Source organism: Salmo salar, chromosome ssa25 (assembly GCF_905237065.1).
Source record: "Salmo salar chromosome ssa25, Ssal_v3.1, whole genome shotgun sequence".
Classification (NCBI taxonomy): domain Eukaryota; kingdom Metazoa; phylum Chordata; class Actinopteri; order Salmoniformes; family Salmonidae; genus Salmo; species Salmo salar.
Window position 1 is genome coordinate 45,755,483 of NC_059466.1, and position 21,216 is coordinate 45,776,698.

Below are 21,216 nucleotides of genomic sequence, written 5' to 3' on the forward strand. Positions count from 1 at the left end.
GGCTATTTAAGCTCTGAAATCAGCTACCCAACTTTATCAGGAGTTCTCGAGCCTATTTGCAATGTGTTTACACAGCGGGAAATGTAGAAGTATTTTTCTTGTTTTGCTATGATCAGCTTGTCCAACATTGACCGATACAAACTTGAAACCACTGATCATGACAATGGAGTGAAACTCCTGGACAACAGTTGTGATTGTCCATTTTACTTCGACCTGTCCTGTTTTTAGGAAATGTTGTTTGTTAACATGATATCACATTTTTTATTTGATTGAGCGCCATTTAGGTTCCGGTATTTGATCTAGAGAAACCTGCATAATGTAAAAAGTGTCTGCCTCATTACATTTTTTTTATTTCCAGTCTGTAGGCTATAGAAAAGGCCATACTCTTTTTATCATATATCTGCTAAGTGATTTATGTTAGATTAATGAAAAACATTGGTCGAGCGCTTAAGAGATGCGTCCCTTCACCCTGGAGAGGCGCACAGGGAATGGACAAGCAAAATATTTAGCAGTGGGTACTGCTTGTCAAATGCGGCATAAGCACTCACCTAAAAAGCCCATATGCCACTGGTTGAGAGAAATTGTAATTGTTTGTGGGCAGAATTATGTGAGGTTTTGTGTGTTGTTGTTGGAGGTCCATCTTGGTCAGTTTAGGTGGTTAGTCTGCTGCCATATACGGCCGCCTAATGCCCCATGTACACTATGAGCGGGTCCGACAAGCTCTTTATCAAAAAACGACAGGTCCGACAGACTTTCTTTTTCTTCATTCACCCAGCGGCAGCGGATCAGACGCCGGGAACCAACCACAGCAGGAATTTTCTTCAGGTAATGGTATTCAAACTGAACATCCATCATCACCCCTGAGATGACTCCTTTGACGGGTGCTCTACAGCGAAGTTCAAAACCCAACACTTCTGTTGTTTGGATTCTTACTGCAATCTTCCTCTGTTCTGAAAAACAATTAATCAATTTGTACTCCACTTTTCCCAGCTCATACCTCACCATTTGACACCTCAAACGGGTTTCCCACATATGCATCCCAACAAGAAGCGATTCATTATCATTCATACACATATCCTCCACTCCAATTTCAGCCAATTTCCTTTTTGTTCCAGTTTTCGCTACTACTGTTGTCCATTCAGAACATTCGTCTTCATCAACTACGCTCGACGCACTGCTTGATTCGAACTCAGGACCCACTTCCGCCATCTTTTTCTTTAGCAGGGAACCATAGTCCTCAACGAATGGACTTCTTCTTCTATGATATAATGGCGGTCTTCAAACCAACGTTAAAGGTGCATGCCGCCACCTACTGGGCTGGAGTGTGTGGTCAATCACGGTTTTTAACATTTCTAAATCCTCCTACCTATCTCAGTACTTCAGAGAAAATAATAAAGAACTCTACTAACTTCTAATAGACCCTCCCCATCCCACAAATCCCTTCCAAACCCCCTCCCAACCTCAATCTTTCCCTCTCTTCAACATACTTACATTACATTTTACATTTTAGTCATTTAGCAGACGCTCTTATCCAGAGCGACTAACAGGAGTGAATGCATACATTTCATACATTTTTTCCCCCCTACTGGTCCCCCGTGGGAATCGAACCCACAATCCTGGTGTTGCAAACACCATGCTCTACCAACTGAGCCACACGGGACTTACAACAATATAACAACACATGTTCCACCGTTTTGCGACCATACACTTCTGACACAAACCATTCACATGCTTGCTAACCAGTTGTAATGACGAGTTCATTGTACAACGTCCTAAGCGCAATCGAGTAAACATCACCTCTTCCTTTCTGATCTGACCTTTGAATCTTGGTCCACCGACATTTCTTTGGAGGGCATATAAATGCCGGCCCTTTGGCTCAGAGTCCCATCTCTTCTGCATCTATCAAAATGGCTCTGATCTTAAATTTGGTCTCACCTCTACCCAGTGGAAAATTAATATCAATTATCTTGTTTTAAAGCTCTTTTGGCTAACTGGTCTACAATTTCATTCCCTTCCACACCTGAATGTGCTGGCTGGAACCCAGCAGAATCGCACTACTACATCCATTCTCTCAATTCTCCATAATAACATTAATACCTCCAATAGTAGGTCACTCCTATTAGATTTACCAGAAGATAAATTATTCAATACAGACAGAGAATCTGAGCATACTATAATTCTAACAGGTTGTATGTCCTCCACCCACTGGAGGGCAACTATTATCACCAACAGTTCAACTGAGTATACTGACAGTTCATCTGTTAGTCTTCTACATATCTGCACATCACATTCAGGAACGTAAACGCCTGCTCTTGTGCACCCACTATCAGGGTCCTTGGATCCATCTGTGAAAAGCGTTAAAAAAAGCATAAAAACTTCTACCAATGTAAATGTCAACCAGTTTCCCTATATCACTGACTTCTGACCAATCCTTCCTTTTTCTCTACCAAGGTTAGCTCAACAACAGGATCTGGAAGTAACCATGGAGGAACATCCCCTATCACCACAGACGGGCCAACCTCCAACTCCCTTAAACCACTCGCATCAGCAAGCTTTCCAACTGTCCAACCAAAACCACTGCCTTGTCTACTAGTATATGCTCAACAGTCATCTAGAACAGTAACAGTGGGATGCTCAACCTGACAGCCTTTCAACCTAACCCAATAAGCTAATGACAATTGTTTTACGCCGTATATCCAAAGGCATCTCACCTACCTCCACTAGTAAGGCACATACAGATGTAGATTTAAATGCACCAATACATATCATAGCTATATACCAGATTCTGTCCAGCTTCTGAATCCAAATCTTTGCTGCTGTTCCATAAACTATACACCTGAAAAAGGGAATGGACTTGAGTTGGTGCCCCTCAAAACATTGAATGTTTTTGTACTTTGCTGTTTGTATAGCTCCAAGGTGCCCTCTATGGGCCGTACACTGACACCTGTATATGTGTGCGCGCATCAACACAGAAATGATTGCATTTTAGACATCGTATCACTTTTATTGGTTTTAATAACATAATACTCATATACAACATTAATGGTGTGTAGACAGAGGCCATAACCCACACTCACCTATAAACAAATTATTTCTACCTTATAAAACAGTCAATAATCTTGCCTTGAACCAAATTATACACAAATCAAAGCCACCAAACTGTGATACATGATCTATTGATGACGTATTAAATATGTCATAGAAGGCAAGTACCCAGAACGATTTATACAGCCGGTCCCAACACCAGAGAGCCTGTACTTATCTATATGTGATTTATACCGGTTTCTGCAAAGCATACAGTTGAAGTCGAAAGTTTACATACACTTACGTTGGAGTCATTAAAACTCGTTTTTCAACCATTCCACAAATTTCTTGTTAACAAATTATAGTTTTGGCAAGTCGGTTAATACATCTACTTTCTGCATGACACAAGTAATTTTTCCAACAATTGTTTACAGACAGATTATTTCACTTATAATTCACTGTATCACAATTCCAGTTGGTCAGAAGTTTACATACACTAAGTTGACTGTGCCTTTAAACAGCTTGGAAAATTCCAGAAAATGATGTCATGGCTTTAGAAGCTTCTGGTAGGCTAATTTACATGATTTTAATCAATTGGAGGTGTACCTGTGGATGTATTTCAAGGCCTACCTTCAAACTAATTGCCTCTTTGCTTGACATCATGGGAAAATCTAAAGAAATAAGCCAAGACCTCAGAAAAACAATTGTAGACCTCCACAAGTCTGGTTCATCCTTGGGAGCAATTTCCAAACGCCTGAAGGTAACACGTTCATCTGTACAAACAATAGTACGCAACTATAAACACCACGGGACCACGAAGCTGTCATACCGCTCAGGAAGGAGATGCCTTCTGTCTCCTAGAGATGAATGTACTTTGGTGCAAAAAGTGCAAATCAATCCCAGAATAACAGCAAAGGACCTTGTGAAGATGTTGGAGGAAACAGGTACAAAAGTATCTATATCCACAGTAAAACGAGTCCTATATCGCCATAACCTGAAAGGCCACTCAGCAAGGAAGAAGCCACTGCTCCAAAACCGCTATAAAAAAGCCAGACTACAGTCTGGTCTGATGAAACAAAAATAGAACTGTTTGGCCATAATGACCATCGTTATGTTTGGAGGAAAAAGGGGGAGGGTTGCAAGCTGAAGAACACCATCCCGACCATGAAGCACAGGGGTGACAGCATCATGTTGTGGGGTTGCTTTGCTGCAGGAGGGACTGGTGCACTTCCCAAAATAGATGGCATCATGAGGATGGAAAATTATTTGGATATATTGAAGCAAAATCTCAAGACATCAGTCAGGAAGTTAAAGCTTGGTCGCAAATGAGTCTTCCAAATGGACAATGATCCCAAGCATACTTCCAAAGTTGTGGCAAACTGGCTTAAGGACGACAAAGTCAAGGTATTGGAGTGGCCATCACAAAGGCCTGATCGCAACCCTATAGAAAATTTGTGGGCAGAACTGAAAAAGCGCATGCGAGCAAGGAGGCCTACAAACCTGACTCAGTTACACCAGCTCTGTTAGAGGGAATGGGACAAAATTCACCCAACTTATTGTGGGAACTTGTGGAAGGCTACCTGAAACGTTTGACCCAAGTTAAACAATTTAAAGGCAGTGCTACCAAATACTAATTGAGTGTATGTAAACTTCTGACCCACTGGGAATGTGATGAAAGAAATAAAAGCTGAAATAAATCATTCTCTCTACTATTATTTTGACATTTCACATTCTTAAAATAAAGTGGTAATCCTAACTGACCTAAAACAGGGAATTTTTACTAGGATTAAATGTCAGGAATTGTGATTAAACTGAGTTTAAATGTATTTGGCTAAGGTGTATGTAAACTTCCAACTTCAACTGTATATACCTTCAAAAAATTTCCTGATATGATACAGTGAAGAAAAAAAGTGCTTGAATCAAAAGGTGCTTTAAAATCAAAGTAGCAACACTAGTTAATAAACATGACATGAAACACAAATACCCATCTCCTACTACACAGGCTCATGGATCGTTCTGCCTAGATTGTGAGTGACTGAGATATACTTTATGGTGCAGACAGTGAGCGTGAGGAGCGACACATTTTGTGATGACCTAGCCTAAATGTTTAATCCACAGTAAATGGTTCCCCAGAGGTGTGACCTAAGTTCCCCAAATGGCAAGCACTAATGACAGATCTCTGTCTGTACAGAGCGAGCCTGTGCTTGAGAGCTTGTATCCGAGATGTGTTCGGTCCTCATTAACATGACATAGGGAATATTATTAAATATTCCACTGGAATATTTCACTAATGCTATGTAACCGAATGTGTAGAATTAGAAACCATATTCAACACTCCCAGCTCTTAAATACTTGGATCTGGTTGGGGTCTGATGCGTGTGAATGTTGTAGTGTCATGTCAATGCAGAATAATACAGAAACCTCAATGTCCTAACAGTCATTAGTGAGTGTGTTCTGGAGTGGAATAATACAGAAACCTTCATTTCCCAACAGTCATCAGTGAGTGTGTTCTGGAGTGGAATAATACAGAAACCTTCATTTCCCAACAGTCATCAGTGAGTGTGTTCTGGAGTGGAATAATACAGAAACCTTCATTTCCCAACAGTCATCAGTGAGTGTGTTCTGGAGTGGAATAATACAGAAAATACTCATCATTGCTCACCACGGGGCAGGCAGAGGAACTGAAACGTCACGTCACCCATCTTCATTAATTATTTACAAGACGTATATAAGAATATGCATGTACACTTGCACGCCTAGGCACACGCACATTTACACGCACACACGCGCGCACACTCACGCAGAACAGAAGTGTTGGCTGCAGTCTGTTTGTGAGGGTGGTTTTAGATGAATGATATGACTATGTCTCTCTCCAGATGTCAGCTGAAAATAAAACACGTGCTATTTGTTTTTTGAGTGGAGATCAGAAAATATTTCCTAACACCTCTTGTCATGTTCCTTCATCACCGTCTTTTTTTTAATTAATTTTTTTAACCAAGGGTAAGATGTATTAACCTTTACTAACCTGGTCTAATCCCTGGCCAGGGTACTACTTAAAAACCAAAAGGGTACAGACATGCTCATTCTAGAACATGAGCAGAATAACATATTGTGGACCATAGGGGTGAGACCAAGGCCGTTCCAGGACAACCCTGTATTCTAGAACACCAGAAACACAGTGATGTAATCAATCCAGCATGGGCCGGACGGACCCAGTCTCCAGAGCACACCATTCCAGAAGGCTTCTACATCAGCTTCATCTTGAATTAAAAACCCAACCAAGTCCAGCTTAAGGTGGGTCCACAACCGTACAGTTCAACTAAGAACAGTCACATGACCTGACGATCCATTAGGGTTCCAACCAGGAATACCCATTTATAGGGGAGCCATGGTAACCTGCTTCACAACAACATGCCTTAATAGGCCATCTGCACCGAATAACTGAAGAAAAGAGCAGCTGGCAAAGCTAACTGTCAGATAGCTTGTAGGCCTACTGTTATGAATGCTATCTGACAGTTAGCTTGTAGGCCTGCTGTTATGAATGCTAACTGTCAGATAGCTTGTAGGCCTACTGTTATGAATGCTAACTGACAGTTAGCTTGTAGGCCTGCTGTTATGAATGCTAACTGACAGTTAGATAGCTTGTAGGCCTACTGTTATGAATGCTATTTGACAGTTAGCTTGTAGGCCTACTGTTATGAATGCTATCTGACAGTTAGATAGCTAGATAGCTTGTAGGCCTGCTGTTATGAATCCTATTTGACAGTTAGCTTGTAGGCCTGCTGTTATGAATGCTAACTGACAGTTAGCTTGTAGGGCTGCTGTTATGAATGCTAACTGTCAGATAGCTTGTAGGCCTACTGTTATGAATGCTATCTGACACTTAGCTTGTAGGCCTGCTGTTATGAATGCTATCTGACAGTTAGCTTGTAGGCCTGCTGTTATGAATGCTAACTGTCAGATAGCTTGTAGGCCTACTGTTATGAATGCTATCTGACAGTTAGCTTGTAGGCCTGCTGTTATGAATGCTATCTGACAGTTAGCTTGTAGGCCTGCTGTTATGAATGCTATCTGACAGCTTGTAGGCCTGCTGTTATGAATGCTATCTGACAGTTAGCTTGTAGGCCTGCTGTTATGAATGCTAACTGTCAGTTAGCATTCATAACAGTTAGCATTCATAACAAGCTTTCTGTTAGTCTTTAGAGCAGCAGACGGATGCCGTCCTTGTCTCGTTCTCTGTCTCTTTCCATCTCTTCTTCTCTGCCTCGCTCTTGCATTGATACTGAAAGATGGTTGTCTTGTCTTGTCCAGAGTCTTCTTGTGGATATTGGAATCGAGTTTTTTGTAACGTAGAATCGCATTATATAGAAACACATTGAAAAGCAGCATAGCTCTCTGCACATCAAGCCCATTCAGTAACATCAGGGTGAATGGAGCTCTTGCACTTACCACTTCAGTGTTATCCATCCAGCCCAGTCTAGTTTCCATAGATCTATTTAGCTGAGGGACTGACCCAGCCCTGCTCTCTGCTCAGAGCCTACAGGTCTAGTAGATGAAGGTGAAGAGGCAGTCCTGTTGAGGGTCAGGAGGCTGGTCCAGAGGGGTTGAGGGGTACAGGGGCTGGTCCAAGGCAGTGGAGGGGTACAGGGGCAGGTGGGGGAAGTACTGGGAGAGGGTGGGCATGGGAGGGGCGCTCACACTGTAGGCCTTTAGGGACGACAAGCCATTAAGCAGCGCTACATCCAGGAAGGATACATGGAGGATAGAAGATGAAGGGTCAGTGGAGGCTAGGGACCCCATCCCCTCTATATCCTCAGTCCCAGAGGCGATTGTGAGGACCTGCTCCGGGTGTGGGGCACCCTGGGCAGCGATGTGGACCCTCAGCCTACGGAGACCGAACAGGGCCAGGTACTGGGTGGGGATGGCCAGGGACCCGGGTCCACAGTAGGACAGGCACAGGTCTGGCACCACGCTCCCATTCAGTAGCTCTGTGAGGACCCAGGGCTCTCTGAGCCACATGGTCAAGCTGCCCTGCTCCCTCAGGCCCCCAGGGGTCAGCTCTGAGTGCGACATGGTGCGGCAGCTGCACAGCAGGTTTGCCAACGCCTCGTCACAGTCCTGGATGTTGGTGGAGCAGCTGCATTTCCTCAGGCTGTTGCCGTGGGTGGCACTGTTGAAGAGCAGGGTGCTGTTGCCGGGGCCCGTGCTCGAGCCGACGGTCGTGGGGAGGAGTAGAACCCACAGAGTCCACAGTAACAGGGCAGGAGGGCGGCGACAAGAGGAGGCCCTGTTTAGAGACATCTCCACGGAAACCAAATGGACTACATCTTCACCGAGTGGATATTCTGAAGCCAGTAAGCAAATCTGTAGGATGGGAGGGAAAGTTATGCAGATTTTTAAAGAGCAAAGTGTACTTTGAGATAGATTTCAACCTAGTATAGACACCAAGACAAATCAAAAACAAAGCAAAATTGAAACCAAGACAAATTCTACCAGTGGGAAAAATGTGTCAGATTGCCTTCTGCCTCTGTCACAGAAGAACACAATCATACTCACTCGCTCAGAATAGCACATGATAAATAGCTGCTCTGTCCTACAGTAACCTAGCTGCTTCTTATTTAAAATTCCAGTTTATTGGTTGGAGGTCCGTGAGAGACAGCCAGATGAATTCAGCTCTTTATTTCCAGGCGCCCGTAATTGAGCAATTTTTTTGTTGCTCTCCAACTTTATTGGGGAGCGGTCCTTCAGGCCTTGGACTACTGCGGATGGCATACGACTGTCTATAAAAATGCCTGCACCGTGCTGCGGTAAAGGCAGAGGCCAGCCACATTAAAACTGTCAGGAAAAATAAAACACTGCCTCTTTCTTTCCCCATCGAGGAGCAGAGGAAAAGTGGGATGAATAAGGACTTCCAGAATAACTTTTTCCCTCTTTTTGTTTTTAAAGGAGAGGACTTTCCAATGTTGTGATTGGCATCACAGTTGGACAAAATGTACTTAGTTGTCTGAAACATGTCTGGAAAAATAGAAAGATGGCTCTGGTCACAAAGAATCCTATTTATTTATGTCTTATATAACCAGCATATAGCGCTGAAGATGGCTTCAGTTGCCACTACAGTGCCAGGCTGGCAGACTATGTAAGAGGATATGTTTGGTTGAAAACCCAGACTAACAGAGGATTTGGCTATGTCGATCCCCACTCCTCAGCCTAGCATCAAACATCTCTTATCCATCACAAAATATCAAGACATTCTCAGTCTTTAAACAGAATATACCATAGGCCTTAAACCTAAACTAGAAGTTCAGCAGCCATGTCTCCATACAACACTGTGTCAACTTACTCCCACTCTGTGCTAAGGTGTCTGACTGCTCCATGCAGCCTCTGTATCCTTCAGTCACCAGATCCCTGCTAAGTACACAGACCACAGCCCAGTCTGCATTACCGGAGCCCAACCTCTACAGACTACTGTTCAGTTCCCTTCCTTCCCACTCCTTTACTGTCCCAGTCCAACTCATCCCCCTCTCTTTATGTCACACCAAACTTTGCCTCTCCCTCTGTCTCTCTCCCTTTTGCTTCCCTTGCTCCCTTCTTTCCTTCCCCTCCCTTCATTTGCTGCAAACTCCAGCTGCTGGGCCGGATGCAGAAGGAAAGGGAGACGGGGAGGGAGTGAGAGAGGAAGGTGGCTGCTGTTCCAGTCAGCTATGAGGAGCAGCGCAGAGCATTCCTCTGACATCATGTTCCGTATGCGGCCGCAAGCACCCAACCGAATCCTCCCTCTCTTTCTCTTTCTCTGCCTCTCCAGATCATCCCTCTCCCTCTGTTTCTCTGCCTCTCTATATCATCCCTCTTTCTTTCTCTGCCTCTCCAAATCATCCCTCTTTCTCTTTCTCTGCCTCTCCAAATCATCACTCTCCCTCTCTTTCTCTGCCTCCCCAAATCCTCCCTCTCCTTCTTCCTCAAAATCTCATTTTCTGTCTGAGACTGTCACGTACACACACACACACACACACACACACACACACACACACACACACACACACACACACACACACACACACACACACACACACACACACACACACACACACACACACACACACACACACTCAGACATCAGGCACTTTGACACATTCCCATAGGATAAATCAGACAAGATGTGGCTTGATTATTAAAAGTATGGCTACTTACAGGGAAGAGCGCTGGCAGCAGTCAGGGAGGCATGTGCTTCTCAGACGTTATGATTTAGCTCCGCTCCAGACGCAGCAATTTAGCCTTCCACATCTGTTGGCAGACCCAGTGGAACTCCTCACCCGTCTAGCAGACGCAAGGGGGAGAAACAGTCAGCCCAGAGAGAGGCACAGAGGGGGAGAGACAGAGAGAGCTGGGAAGAATGAGAGAAGGAAAGGAGAAAGAAAGACAGACTTACTCTCTGAACATGGGATAGCACGGACAGTCTTCAGTGATGATGACACCGGACACAAATAATCTGCCCATTTTCTCCTCATGTCACTCGCTTTCATTCCCCCTCCCTCTTCCTCCCCCCTCTCTTTTTTAACTCTCTCCCTCTCTTCTTTCCTCCCTCCCTCTCTTATTTCACTCCCTCCCTCTCTTATTTCACTCCCTCACTCTCTTATTTCACTCCCTCCCTCTTGTCAGTGATTTTCCTCAAGCTGCCATCTGCTGGTAGAATACAGTAAGCCTACTACTAAACAAAACTTTTACCATTCAGACTAATACAGACTACTTACACTGTTCAAATTGCAGTATTGAATATCATATCTATCAAATCATGTTATTTGAATACCATACAATTAATCTGAAATGTTTTTAACTAATGCCAAGCTGCAAAATAAAGAGACAATATTGCCACTGTTCATTATGTTTCTGTCCTTTGAAAAACTATGAAGACTTGGATTTTAAAGAGGAGTATGTTGGCGTGGTGCAGGGTAATGGAGGTACACAGTGATCTCTACAGGATGGGTAATGGAGGTACACAGTGGTCTCTCCAGGATGGGTAATGGAGGTACACAGTGGTCTCTACAGGATGGGTAATGGAGGTACACAGTGGTCTCTCCAGGATGGGTAATGGAGGTACACAGTGGTCTCTACAGGATGGGTAATGAAGGTGCACAGTGGTCTCTACAGGATGGATAATGGAGTACATAGTGGTCTCTACAGGATGAGTAATGGAGTACACAGTGGTCTCTACAGGATGGGTAATGGAGTCCACAGTGGTCTCTACAGGCTGAGTAATGGAGTCCACAGTGGTCTCTCCAGGATGAGTAATGGAGTCCACAGTGGTCTCTCCAGGATGGGTAATGGAGGTAAACAGTGGTCTCTACAGGATGGGTAATGGAGTCCACAGTGGTCTCTACAGGATGGGTAATGGAGTACACAGTGGTCTCTCCAGGATGGGTAATGGAGTCCACAGTGGTCTCTCCAGGATGAGTAATGGAGTCCACAGTGGTCTCTCCAGGATGGGTAATGGAGTACACAGTGGTCTCTACAGGATGAGTAATGGAGTACACAGTGGTCTCTACAGGATGGGTAATGGAGTCCACAGTGGTCTCTACAGGCTGAGTAATGGAGTCCACAGTGGTCTCTCCAGGATGAGTAATGGAGTCCACAGCGGTCTCTCCAGGATGGGTAATGGAGGTAAACAGTGGTCTCTACAGGATGAGTAATGGAGTCCACAGTGGTCTCTCCAGGATGGGTAATGGAGTACCCATGTTCTCTACAGGATGGGTAATGGAGTCCACAGTGGTCTCTACAGGATGGGTAATGGAGTACACAGTGGTCTCTACAGGATGAGTAATGGAGTACACAGTGGTCTCTACAGGATGAGTAATGGAGTACACAGTGGTCTCTACAGGTCATAGAGGGAGAAGACATGGACTCGACCTGGCCTGATGGTACTCATTAACTTTACTGAGTGGGCGTGCTCTAACTAGTACACAAAGCACATTCTCTCTCAAGTGCAAAAATACCCATGTGTAGCAAACAGGCACACAATACATAGAACTATATTCATATCAATACATAGAACTATACTCATATCTCTCTATGAATCAACAGCTAATAGATGAAAGCCAGACATGACTGACATTGGGAAACTGAGGTGTGAAAAGAATACAGACATAAAAATGGAAATAAACGTCAAAATGGCAAAGCTCAAACTACAACATAACTACCCCCTCCCCCGGGTTTGTCTTCCATGGAACATTGTGACACAGGGGCTCATGGGTAAATCTCAGTGTCACAGGACAGACAGTGAACAGAATAGAACAAAAAAAACTAAGAGATACCTCTGCTTGCAGCACCATGCATGATTTGTAGTATTTGTACTATTCAAACCCTCTCTGCCATGACTCACTCACCAAAGCACACAGTAGGTCGTTTGAGTATGCGGAAAAATGATTAACAGTATGCGACATTTTGAAAATCGAGTATACTTTAAATGTCCAGATGTCATACTCATTGATAACAGCAATTAGACATGGTGATGCGCTACTGAAATCAACGAATACTGGGAAACAATGCAATCGCGCATGGCGCATTCTCAGTATGCGAAGATAGAATGTTTAATAGTACGCAACGTTTAGAAAAAGCAAGTATGGTTTAAATGCCAGGATGTTATAATAATTGTGTTTCTTCATCTAGTAGAATTCGATGCACACTTTCCCACAATGTATTGGAAGAGGTAGGCTGCGAGTGATAGACCCTAATTCTCAAGTAGCCAAACAAGAAAACCTGGCTAGTTAATTGGGAAGATTCCCAAAGCTTCTACAGTGGAGTTCAAATGTAGGCTAAGTTGTTTTTTTCCCCTCCTTAACGTGATCATGAGTATTGCATCGTAGGCTACATCTTATGTCTTCTTTTTCCCCCAAATTGGATTTCTGTTTTCTCACTGAAACGTGTTTTTTGTTCTCCACGGCCTTCGACAGAGCTTTTAAACTATACTGAACAAAAATATAAAACGCGATATGCAACAATTTCAAAGATTTTACTGAGTTAAAGTTTATATAAAGAAATTAGTCAATTGAAATACATTCATTAGGCCCTAATCTATGGATTTCACATAACTGAAATACAGATATGCATCTGTTGGTCACAGATACATAAAAAAAGGTAGGGGCATGGATCAGAAAATCAGTCAGTATCTGGTGTGACCACCATTTGCCTCATGCAGCGTCTCCTACGCATAGAGTTGATCAGGATGTTGATTGTGGCCTGGGGAATGTTGTCCCACTCCTCTTCAATGGCTGTGTGAAGTTGTCTGAATATTGGCGGGAACTGGAACACCCTGTTATACACGTCGATCCAGAGAATCCCAAACATGCTCAATGGGTGACATGTCTGGTGAGTATGCAGGCCATGGAAGAACTGGGACATTTTCAGCTTCCAAGAATTGTGTACAGATCCTTAGGACATAGGGCCGTGCATTATCATGCTGAAATATGAGGTGATGGAGGTGGATGAATGGCACGACAATGGGCCTCAGGATCTTGTCACGGTATCTCTGTGTATTCAAATTGCCATCAATAAAATGACATTCTGTTTGTTGTCCTTAGCTTATGCCTGCCCATACCATAACCCCACCGCCACCATGGGGCACTCTGTTCACAACATTGACATTATCAAAAAGCTTGCCCACGCGACGCCATACATATGGTCGGCGGTTGTGAGGCCGGTTGGACGTACTGCCAAATTCTCTAAAACTACGTTGGAGGCGTCAATTTTCTGGCAACAGCTCTGGTGGACATTCCTGCAGTCAGCATGGCAATTGCACGCTCCCTCAAAACTTGAGACAGCTGTGGCATTGTGTTGTGACAAAACGGCACATTTTAGAGTGACCTTTTATTGTTCCCAGCACAAGGTGCACCTGTGTAATGATCATGCTGTTTAATCAGCTTCTTGATTTGCAACACCTGTCAGCTGGAATGATTATCTTGGCAAGGAGAAATGCTCACTAATAGGGATGTAAAGAAACTTGTGCACAACATTTGAGAGACATAATGCTTTCTGTGCATATGAACATTAATGGGATCTTTTGTTTCAGCTCATTAAAAAGCGACACCGGGGCTGTGATGTCATGTTAATTAGGCCTTTTGATTTAAACAGATTGTTTTCGTTTTGTAGGCTAGGCTACCCATTTCATTATTTAATGAATCAAGCCTTAGCAGTCATTCTGATCTTGTTCCCAATGATCAGTGCTTTAGTTTATTATGTTGCTATCCAGCCGTTCCGAATTTGCATTTCACCCGACTGTTCACGTTTTTCTGTGCAATAGCCTTTTGATTGAAAACGTTTTGGTGTGTGTACTAACCTATTTGATTTAATTGATATATGTTACAGTATTTTGGTTTCACTAATAAATATGTTGAAATGGAACCACATTATCTGTTTCCCTTCAGTCCTTTTTAAATAGGATAGGTATGTTCTTCTTCTGTATAGGTCGAATGTGATAAAGGCCTGTAACTCCATTAGGTTGAATGTGACAGTCTGTCTATAACCAGCTTGAGTAGGCCTATAACTCCTGCCATTATTGAAAGAGATCGTGATACCTCACATCTCAAAATAGGGCTACTTAATGTTAGATCCCTCACTTCAAAGGCAGTTATACTAATCACTGATCATAATCTTGATGTGATTGGCCTGACTGAAACATGGCTTAAGCCTGATGAATTTACTGTGTTAAATGAGGCCTCACCTCCTGGTTACACTGGTGACCATATCCCCTGTGCATCCCGCAAAGGCGGAGGTGTTGCTAACATTTACGATAGCAAATTTCAATTTACTTTTGAGCTTCTAGTCATGACATCTATACTCAATCACTTTTTATAGCTACTGTTTACAGGCCTCCTGGGCCATATGCAGTGTTCCTCACTGAGTTCCCTGAATTCCTATCGGATCTTGTAGTCATGGCAGATAATATTCTCATGTTTGGTGACTTTAACCTGTTAGGGCTAGGGGGCAGTATTGACACGGCTGGATAAAAAACGTACCCGATTTAATCTGGTTACTACTCCTGCCCAGTAACTAGAATATGCATATAATTATTGGCTTTGGATAGAAAACACCCTAAAGTTTCTAAAACTGTTTGAATGGTGTCTGTGAGTATAACAGAACTCATATGGCAGGCCAAAACCTGAGAAGATTCTGAACAGGAAGTGGCCTGTCAGACAAGTTGTTGTTAATCTTGGCTCTTTTTATTGAAGACTGAGGATCTTTGCTGTAACGTGACACTTCCTACGGCTCCCATAGGCTCTCAGAGCCCGGGAAAAAGCTGAATGATATCGAGGCAGCCTCTGGCTGAAACACATTATCGCATTTGGCAAGTGGCCGATCAGAGGACAATGGGCTTAGGCGCGTGCACGAGTCGACCCCGTGCTTTATTTTCTTTCCTCTTTTTACCTAAACGCAGATTCCCGGTCGGAATATTATCGCTTTTTTACGAGAAAAAGGGCATAAAAATGTATTTTAAACAGCGGTTGACATGCTTCGAAGTACGGTAATGGAATATTTAGAATTTTTTTGTCACGAAATGCGCCATGCTCGTCACCCTTATTTACCCTTTCGGATAGTGTCTTGAACGCACGAACAAAACGCCGCTATTTGGATATAACAATGGATTATTTCGGACCAAACCAACATTTGTTATTGAAGTAGAAGTCCTGTGAGTGCATTCTGACGAAGAACAGCAAAGGTAATAACATTTTTCTTATAGTAAATCTGACTTTGGTGAGTGCTAAACTTGCTGGGTGTCTAAGGATACCCTAGGATAGGGGGCGCCACAGCGCATTTTGAAAAAAAATCGTTCCCATTTTCAACGGCCTACTAATCAAACTCAGAAGCTAGGGCATGCATATACTTATTATATATGGATAGAAAACACCCTAAAGTTTCTAAAACTGTTTGAATGGTGTCTGTGAGTATAACAGAACTCAAATGGCAGTCAAAACCCCGAGACCGATTGAAACAGGAAGTGGAATTCTGAATTGTGGACTCGACTTCTCATCTTTCCCTATTAATCACACCGTTAACAATGGTTCAGTGAGCACTTCCTATTGCTTCCACTAGATGTCGCCAGTCTTTTCACAGTGGTTTGAGCCTTATACAGTCGAAACTCAGTGAATGACACGCATTGGAAATTGGTCACAGGGGATGGGCCATCACCATTATGACGCCGGCGGCCATGTCTACCCCCACCTTTGTAAACCATTTGAAACACAATGAAATCATCCCCCTCGAATCTTATTGGCTCTCTTGGTGTTACAGGCCCTGAAGATTAATGTTTTACAACGTTTGACATGTTTGAACGAACCTACAGGCGGGAAAATCTCATTTTATCCGAAACTTCAGGCTGCGCACGTCGGAGAATTTGGAGAGAGCCCTAGGACGCGTTACCAACAGCAGGCTAATGGAACGTGAAGGAAGGACTTTTTCGACCGAAAATACATCTGTTGTGGACCTGGGATTCCTGGAAGTGCTTTCTGATGAAGACAACTAAAGGTAGGCGATTATTGACAATATTATACAAGATGAGATGTGACATGCGATTGTTCCAAGATGGCGCCGAGCTCTGTATATTAGCTCATTTTCTGAGTATCGCATCTCCTTTTATCGCAAAGTGTGATTACCCAGTAAAGTTAATTTAAAATCTGGTATGACAGGTGTTCTCAAGAGATATTCATCTATAAATGTTAGATTGACAATATAAATTTAAAAAATCGTTATCGGATAGTAATTTAGGGAATTGTAGCATTGTTTCCCGGGACGCATTTGAGGGGAGAATAGTGAGTCAACGTTACGCGCCGATGTAAAATGCTGTTTTTATATATAAATATGACCTTTATTGAACAAAAGAATGCATGCATTGTATAACATGATGTCCTAGGTGTGTCATCTGATGAAGTTTGTAAAAGGTTAGTGCTGCATTTAGCTGTTTTTTGGTTATTTGTGATGCAAGTGGTTGGTCGGAAATTGGCTATGTTGCTGCTTTTTACGATGGACTCATCTAACATAATCTAATGATTTGCTTTTCCTGTAAAACCTTTTTGAAATTGGACGACGTGGGTCGATTCAGGAGAGGTGTATCTATAAAAAAAATGTAAATTTTTTTTGCTTCTTTTTATGCTAATTGGCGATATGATTTTTCGATGGATTTTGATCCCGCTAACGGGATCAGACGCTGAAGAGGCTAAATAGCTAGCCCTGTGATGCCGGGCTATCTACTGAGAATATTGCAAAATGTGCTTTCACCGAAAAGCTATTTTAAAATCGGACATATCGAGTGCATAGAGGAGTTCTGTATCTATAATTCTTAAAATAATTGTTATGTTTTTTGTGAACGTTTATCGTGAGTAATTTAGTAAATTCACCGGCAGTGTTCGGTGGGAATGCTAGTCACATGCTAGTCACATGCTAATGTAAAAAGCTGTTTTTTGATATAAATATGAACTTGATTGAACAAAACATGCATGTATTGTATAACATAATGTCCTAGGGTTGTCATCTGATGAAGATCATCAAAGGTTAGTGCTGCATTTAGCTGTGGTTTTGTTTTTTGTGACATTATATGCTAGCTTGAAAAATGGGTGTCTGATTATTTCTGGCTGGGTACTCTGCTGACATAATCTAATGTTTTGCTTTCGCTGTAAAGCCTTTTTGAAATAGGACAGTGTGGTTAGATTAACGAGAGTCTTGTCTTTAAAATGCTGTAAAATAGTCATATGTTTGAAAAATGGAAGTTTTCGGATTTTAGATTAGTTTGTATTTCGCGCCACGCCCATCATTGGATATTGGAGCAGGTCTTCCGCTAGCGGAACGTCTAGATGTAAGAGGTTAACTAAATCAGAGGACCGCCCATGAGCACAGTTATGGTCTGGCGTCATGGGACAGGTGTCTGATTATTTCTGGCTGGGTACTCTGCTGACATAATCTAATGTTTTGCTTTCGTTGTAAAGCCTTTTTGAAATCGGACAGTGTGGTTAGATTAACGAGAGTCTTGTCTTTAAAATTGTGTAAAATAGTAATATGTTTGAAAAATTGAAGTTTTTGCATTTTTGAGGTATTTGAATATCGCGCAAGCAAGCGACGCAAGAGTCCCACCTAGCCCATAGAGGTTAACCTGTTATGGCTAGGGGGCAGTATTTTCACAGCCGGATAAAAAACGTACCCGATTTAATCTGATTATTACTCCTGCCCAGAAACTAGAATATGCATATAATTATTAGCTTTGGATAGAAAACACTCCAAGGTTTCTAAAACTGTTTGAATTGTGTCTGTGAGTATAACAGAACTCATTTGGCAGGCCAAAACCTGAAAAGATTCCATTACAGAGGATCTCTGCTGTTACGTGACACTTCCTACGGCTCCCATGGGCTCTCAGAAGGCGGCAAAAAGCTGAATCGTGGCTTTGCAGGCTCTGGTTGAAAAAAAGTAGCGCGTTTGGGTAGTGGCTGGTTACAGTACTGTGAGACTCAGGCTCGTGCCCGCGTCGACAGAATGCTTTGTTTTCTTTCGTCTGTTTACCTAAACGCAGATTCCCGGTCGGAATATTATCGCTTTTTTACGAGAAAAATGGCATAAAAATTGATTTTAAACAGTGGTTGACATGCTTCGAATTACGGTAATGGAATATTTAGAAATCTTTTTTTTATTTTTTATTTTTTTATTTCACCTTTATTTAACCAGGTAGGCAAGTTGAGAACAAGTTCTCATTTACAATTGCGACCTGGCCAAGATAAAGCAAAGCAGTTCGACAACATACAAAAACACAGAGTTACACATGGAGTAAAACAACATACAATCAATGATGCAGTAGAAAAAAATAAATAATAAAAAAAAAAAGATTATATACAATGTGAGCAAATGATGTGAGATAAGGGAGGTAAAGGCAAAAAAATGCCATGGTGGCAAAGTAAATAAAGTATAGCAAGAAAAACACTGGAATGGTAGATTTGTAGTTTGAAGAAAGTTCAGAGATAAAATATAAATAATATGGTGCAAAGGAGCAAAATAAATAAATACAGTAGGGGAAGAGGTAGTAGTTTGGGCTAAATTATAGATGGGCTATGTACAGGTGCAGTGATCTGTGAGCTGCTCTGACAGCTGGTGCTTAAAGCTAGTGAGGGAGATAAGTGTTTCCAGTTTCAGAGATTTTTGTAGTTCGTTCCAGTCATTGGCAGCAGAGAACTGGAAGGAGAGACGACCAAAGGAGGAGTTGGCTTTAGGGGTGACCAGAGAGATATACCTGCTGGAGCGCGTGCTACAGGTGGGTGCTGCTATAGTGACCAGTGAGCGGAGATAAGGGGGGACTTTACCTAGCAGGGTCTTGTAGATGACCTGGAGCCAATGTGTTTGGCGACGATTATGAAGCGAAAGCCAGCCAACGAGAGCGTACAGGTCGCAGTGGTGGGTAGTATATGGGGCTTTGGTGACAAAACGGATGGCACTGTGATAGACTGCATCCAGCTTGTTGAGTAGGGTATTGGAAGCTATTTTGTAAATGACATCGCCGAAGTCGAGGATTGGTAGGATGGTCAGTTTTATGAGGGTATGTTTGGCAGCATGAGTGAAGGATGCTTTGTTGCGAAATAGGAAGCCAATTCGAGATTTCACTTTGGATTGGAGATGATTGATGTGAGTCTGGAAGGAGAGTTTACAGTCTAACCAGACACCTAGGTATTTGTAGTTGTCCACAAATTCTAAGTTAGAACCGTCCAGAGAAGTGATGCTGGACAGGCGGGCAGGTGCAGGCAGCGATCGGTTGAAGAGCATGCATTTAGTTTTACTTGTGTTTAGGAGCAGTTGGAGACCACGGAAGGAGAGTTGAATGGCATTGAAGCTCGTCTGGAGGGTTGTTAACACAGTGTCCAAAGAAGGGCCAGAAGTGTACAGAATGGTGTCGTCTGCGTAGAGGTGGATCAGAGATTCACCAGCAGCAAGAGCGACATCATTTATGTATACAGAGAAAAGAGTTGGCCCAAGAATTGAACCCTGTGGTACCCCCATAGAGACTGCCAGAGGTCCAGACAGTAGGCCCTCCGATTTGACACACTGAACTCTGTCAGAGAAGTAGTTGGAGAACCAGGCGACGCAATCGTTTGAGAAACCAAGGCTACTACTACTAGCTACTTTTGTCACGAATTGCGCCATGCTCGTGACCCTTATTTACACTTCGGATAGTGTCTTGAACGCACGAACAAAACGGCGCTATTTGGATATAACGATGGATTATTTTGGACCAAACCAACATTTGTTATTGAAGTAGCAGTCCTGGGAGTGCATTCTGACGAAGACAACAAAGGTAATCAAACTTTTGTAATAGTAAATCGGAGTTTGGTCAGGGCTAAACTTGGTCGGTGTCTAAATGGCTAGCCGTGATGGCTGGGCTATCTACTGAGAATATTGCAATATTGCTTTCACCGAAAAGCTATTTTAAAATCGGACATATCGAGTGCATAGAGGAGTTCTGTATCTATAATTCTTAAAATAATTGTTATGTTTTTTGTGAACGTTTATCGTGAGTAATTTAGTAAATTCACCGGATGTTTGCAGGGGGTATGCTAGTTCTGAACGTCACATGCTAATGTAAGAAAGCTGGTTTTTGATATAAATATGAACTTGATTGAACAAAACATGCATGCATTGTATAACATAATGTCCTAGGGTTGTCATCTGATGAAGATCATCAAAGGTTAGTGCTGCATTTAGCTGTGGTTTTGTTTTTTGTGACATTATATGCTAGCTTGAAAAATGGGTGTCTGATTATTTCTGGCTGGGTACTCTGCTGACATAATCTAATGTTTTGCTTTCGCTGTAAAGCCTTTTTGAAATCGGACAGTGTGGTTAGATTAACGAGAGTCTTGTCTTTAAAATGCTGTAAAATAGTCATATGTTTGAAAAATGGAAGTTTTCGGATTTTAGATTAGTTTGTATTTCGCGCCACGCCCATCATTGGATATTGGAGCAGGTGTTCCGCTAGCGGAACGTCTAGATGTAAGAGGTTAACTAAATCAGAGGACCGCCCATGAGCACAGTTATGGTCTGGCGTCATGGGACAGGCCCTTTTCTGCTCTTCCGAATAAAACCCCCCACCTAGGTTTTCTATCACCAGACCGAGCTTACCTCAATTACAAAATGGCTAAAGGTTGGAGACCAGCTTACCTCGATAACGAGAGGGCCAAG

General features: G+C 42.7%; 1 protein-coding gene across 3 annotated transcripts; it reads right to left on the reverse strand.

Moving 5' to 3' along the window:
• Positions 1 to 6,553: 6,553 nt before the first annotated feature.
• LOC106586860 (uncharacterized protein C21orf62) lies at positions 6,554 to 10,595 on the reverse strand. Of its 3 annotated transcripts, XM_014174583.2 has the most exons (3): positions 10,451 to 10,595; positions 10,213 to 10,338; positions 6,554 to 8,388 (listed from the first exon to the last, which is right to left on the reverse strand). In XM_014174583.2, the coding sequence occupies exon 3, from the start codon at positions 8,323 to 8,325 to the stop codon at positions 7,570 to 7,572; it is 756 nt and encodes a 251-aa protein (XP_014030058.1). In that variant the 5' UTR covers positions 8,326 to 8,388; positions 10,213 to 10,338; positions 10,451 to 10,595; the 3' UTR covers positions 6,554 to 7,569. The 3 variants fall into 3 exon arrangements, with proteins under 3 accessions (XP_014030058.1, XP_045563640.1, XP_014030059.1); XM_045707684.1 differs by having other exon boundaries at positions 10,213 to 10,595; XM_014174584.2 differs by lacking the exons at positions 10,213 to 10,338; positions 10,451 to 10,595 and adding an exon at positions 9,365 to 9,856.
• Positions 10,596 to 21,216: the final 10,621 nt, after the last annotated feature.

Bases quoted from the DNA above. Each gene is read 5' to 3' on its own strand.
- LOC106586860 (XM_014174583.2), bottom strand. From the start codon at position 8,325: ATGTCTCTAAACAGGGCCTCCTCTTGTCGCCGCCCTCCTGCCCTGTTA.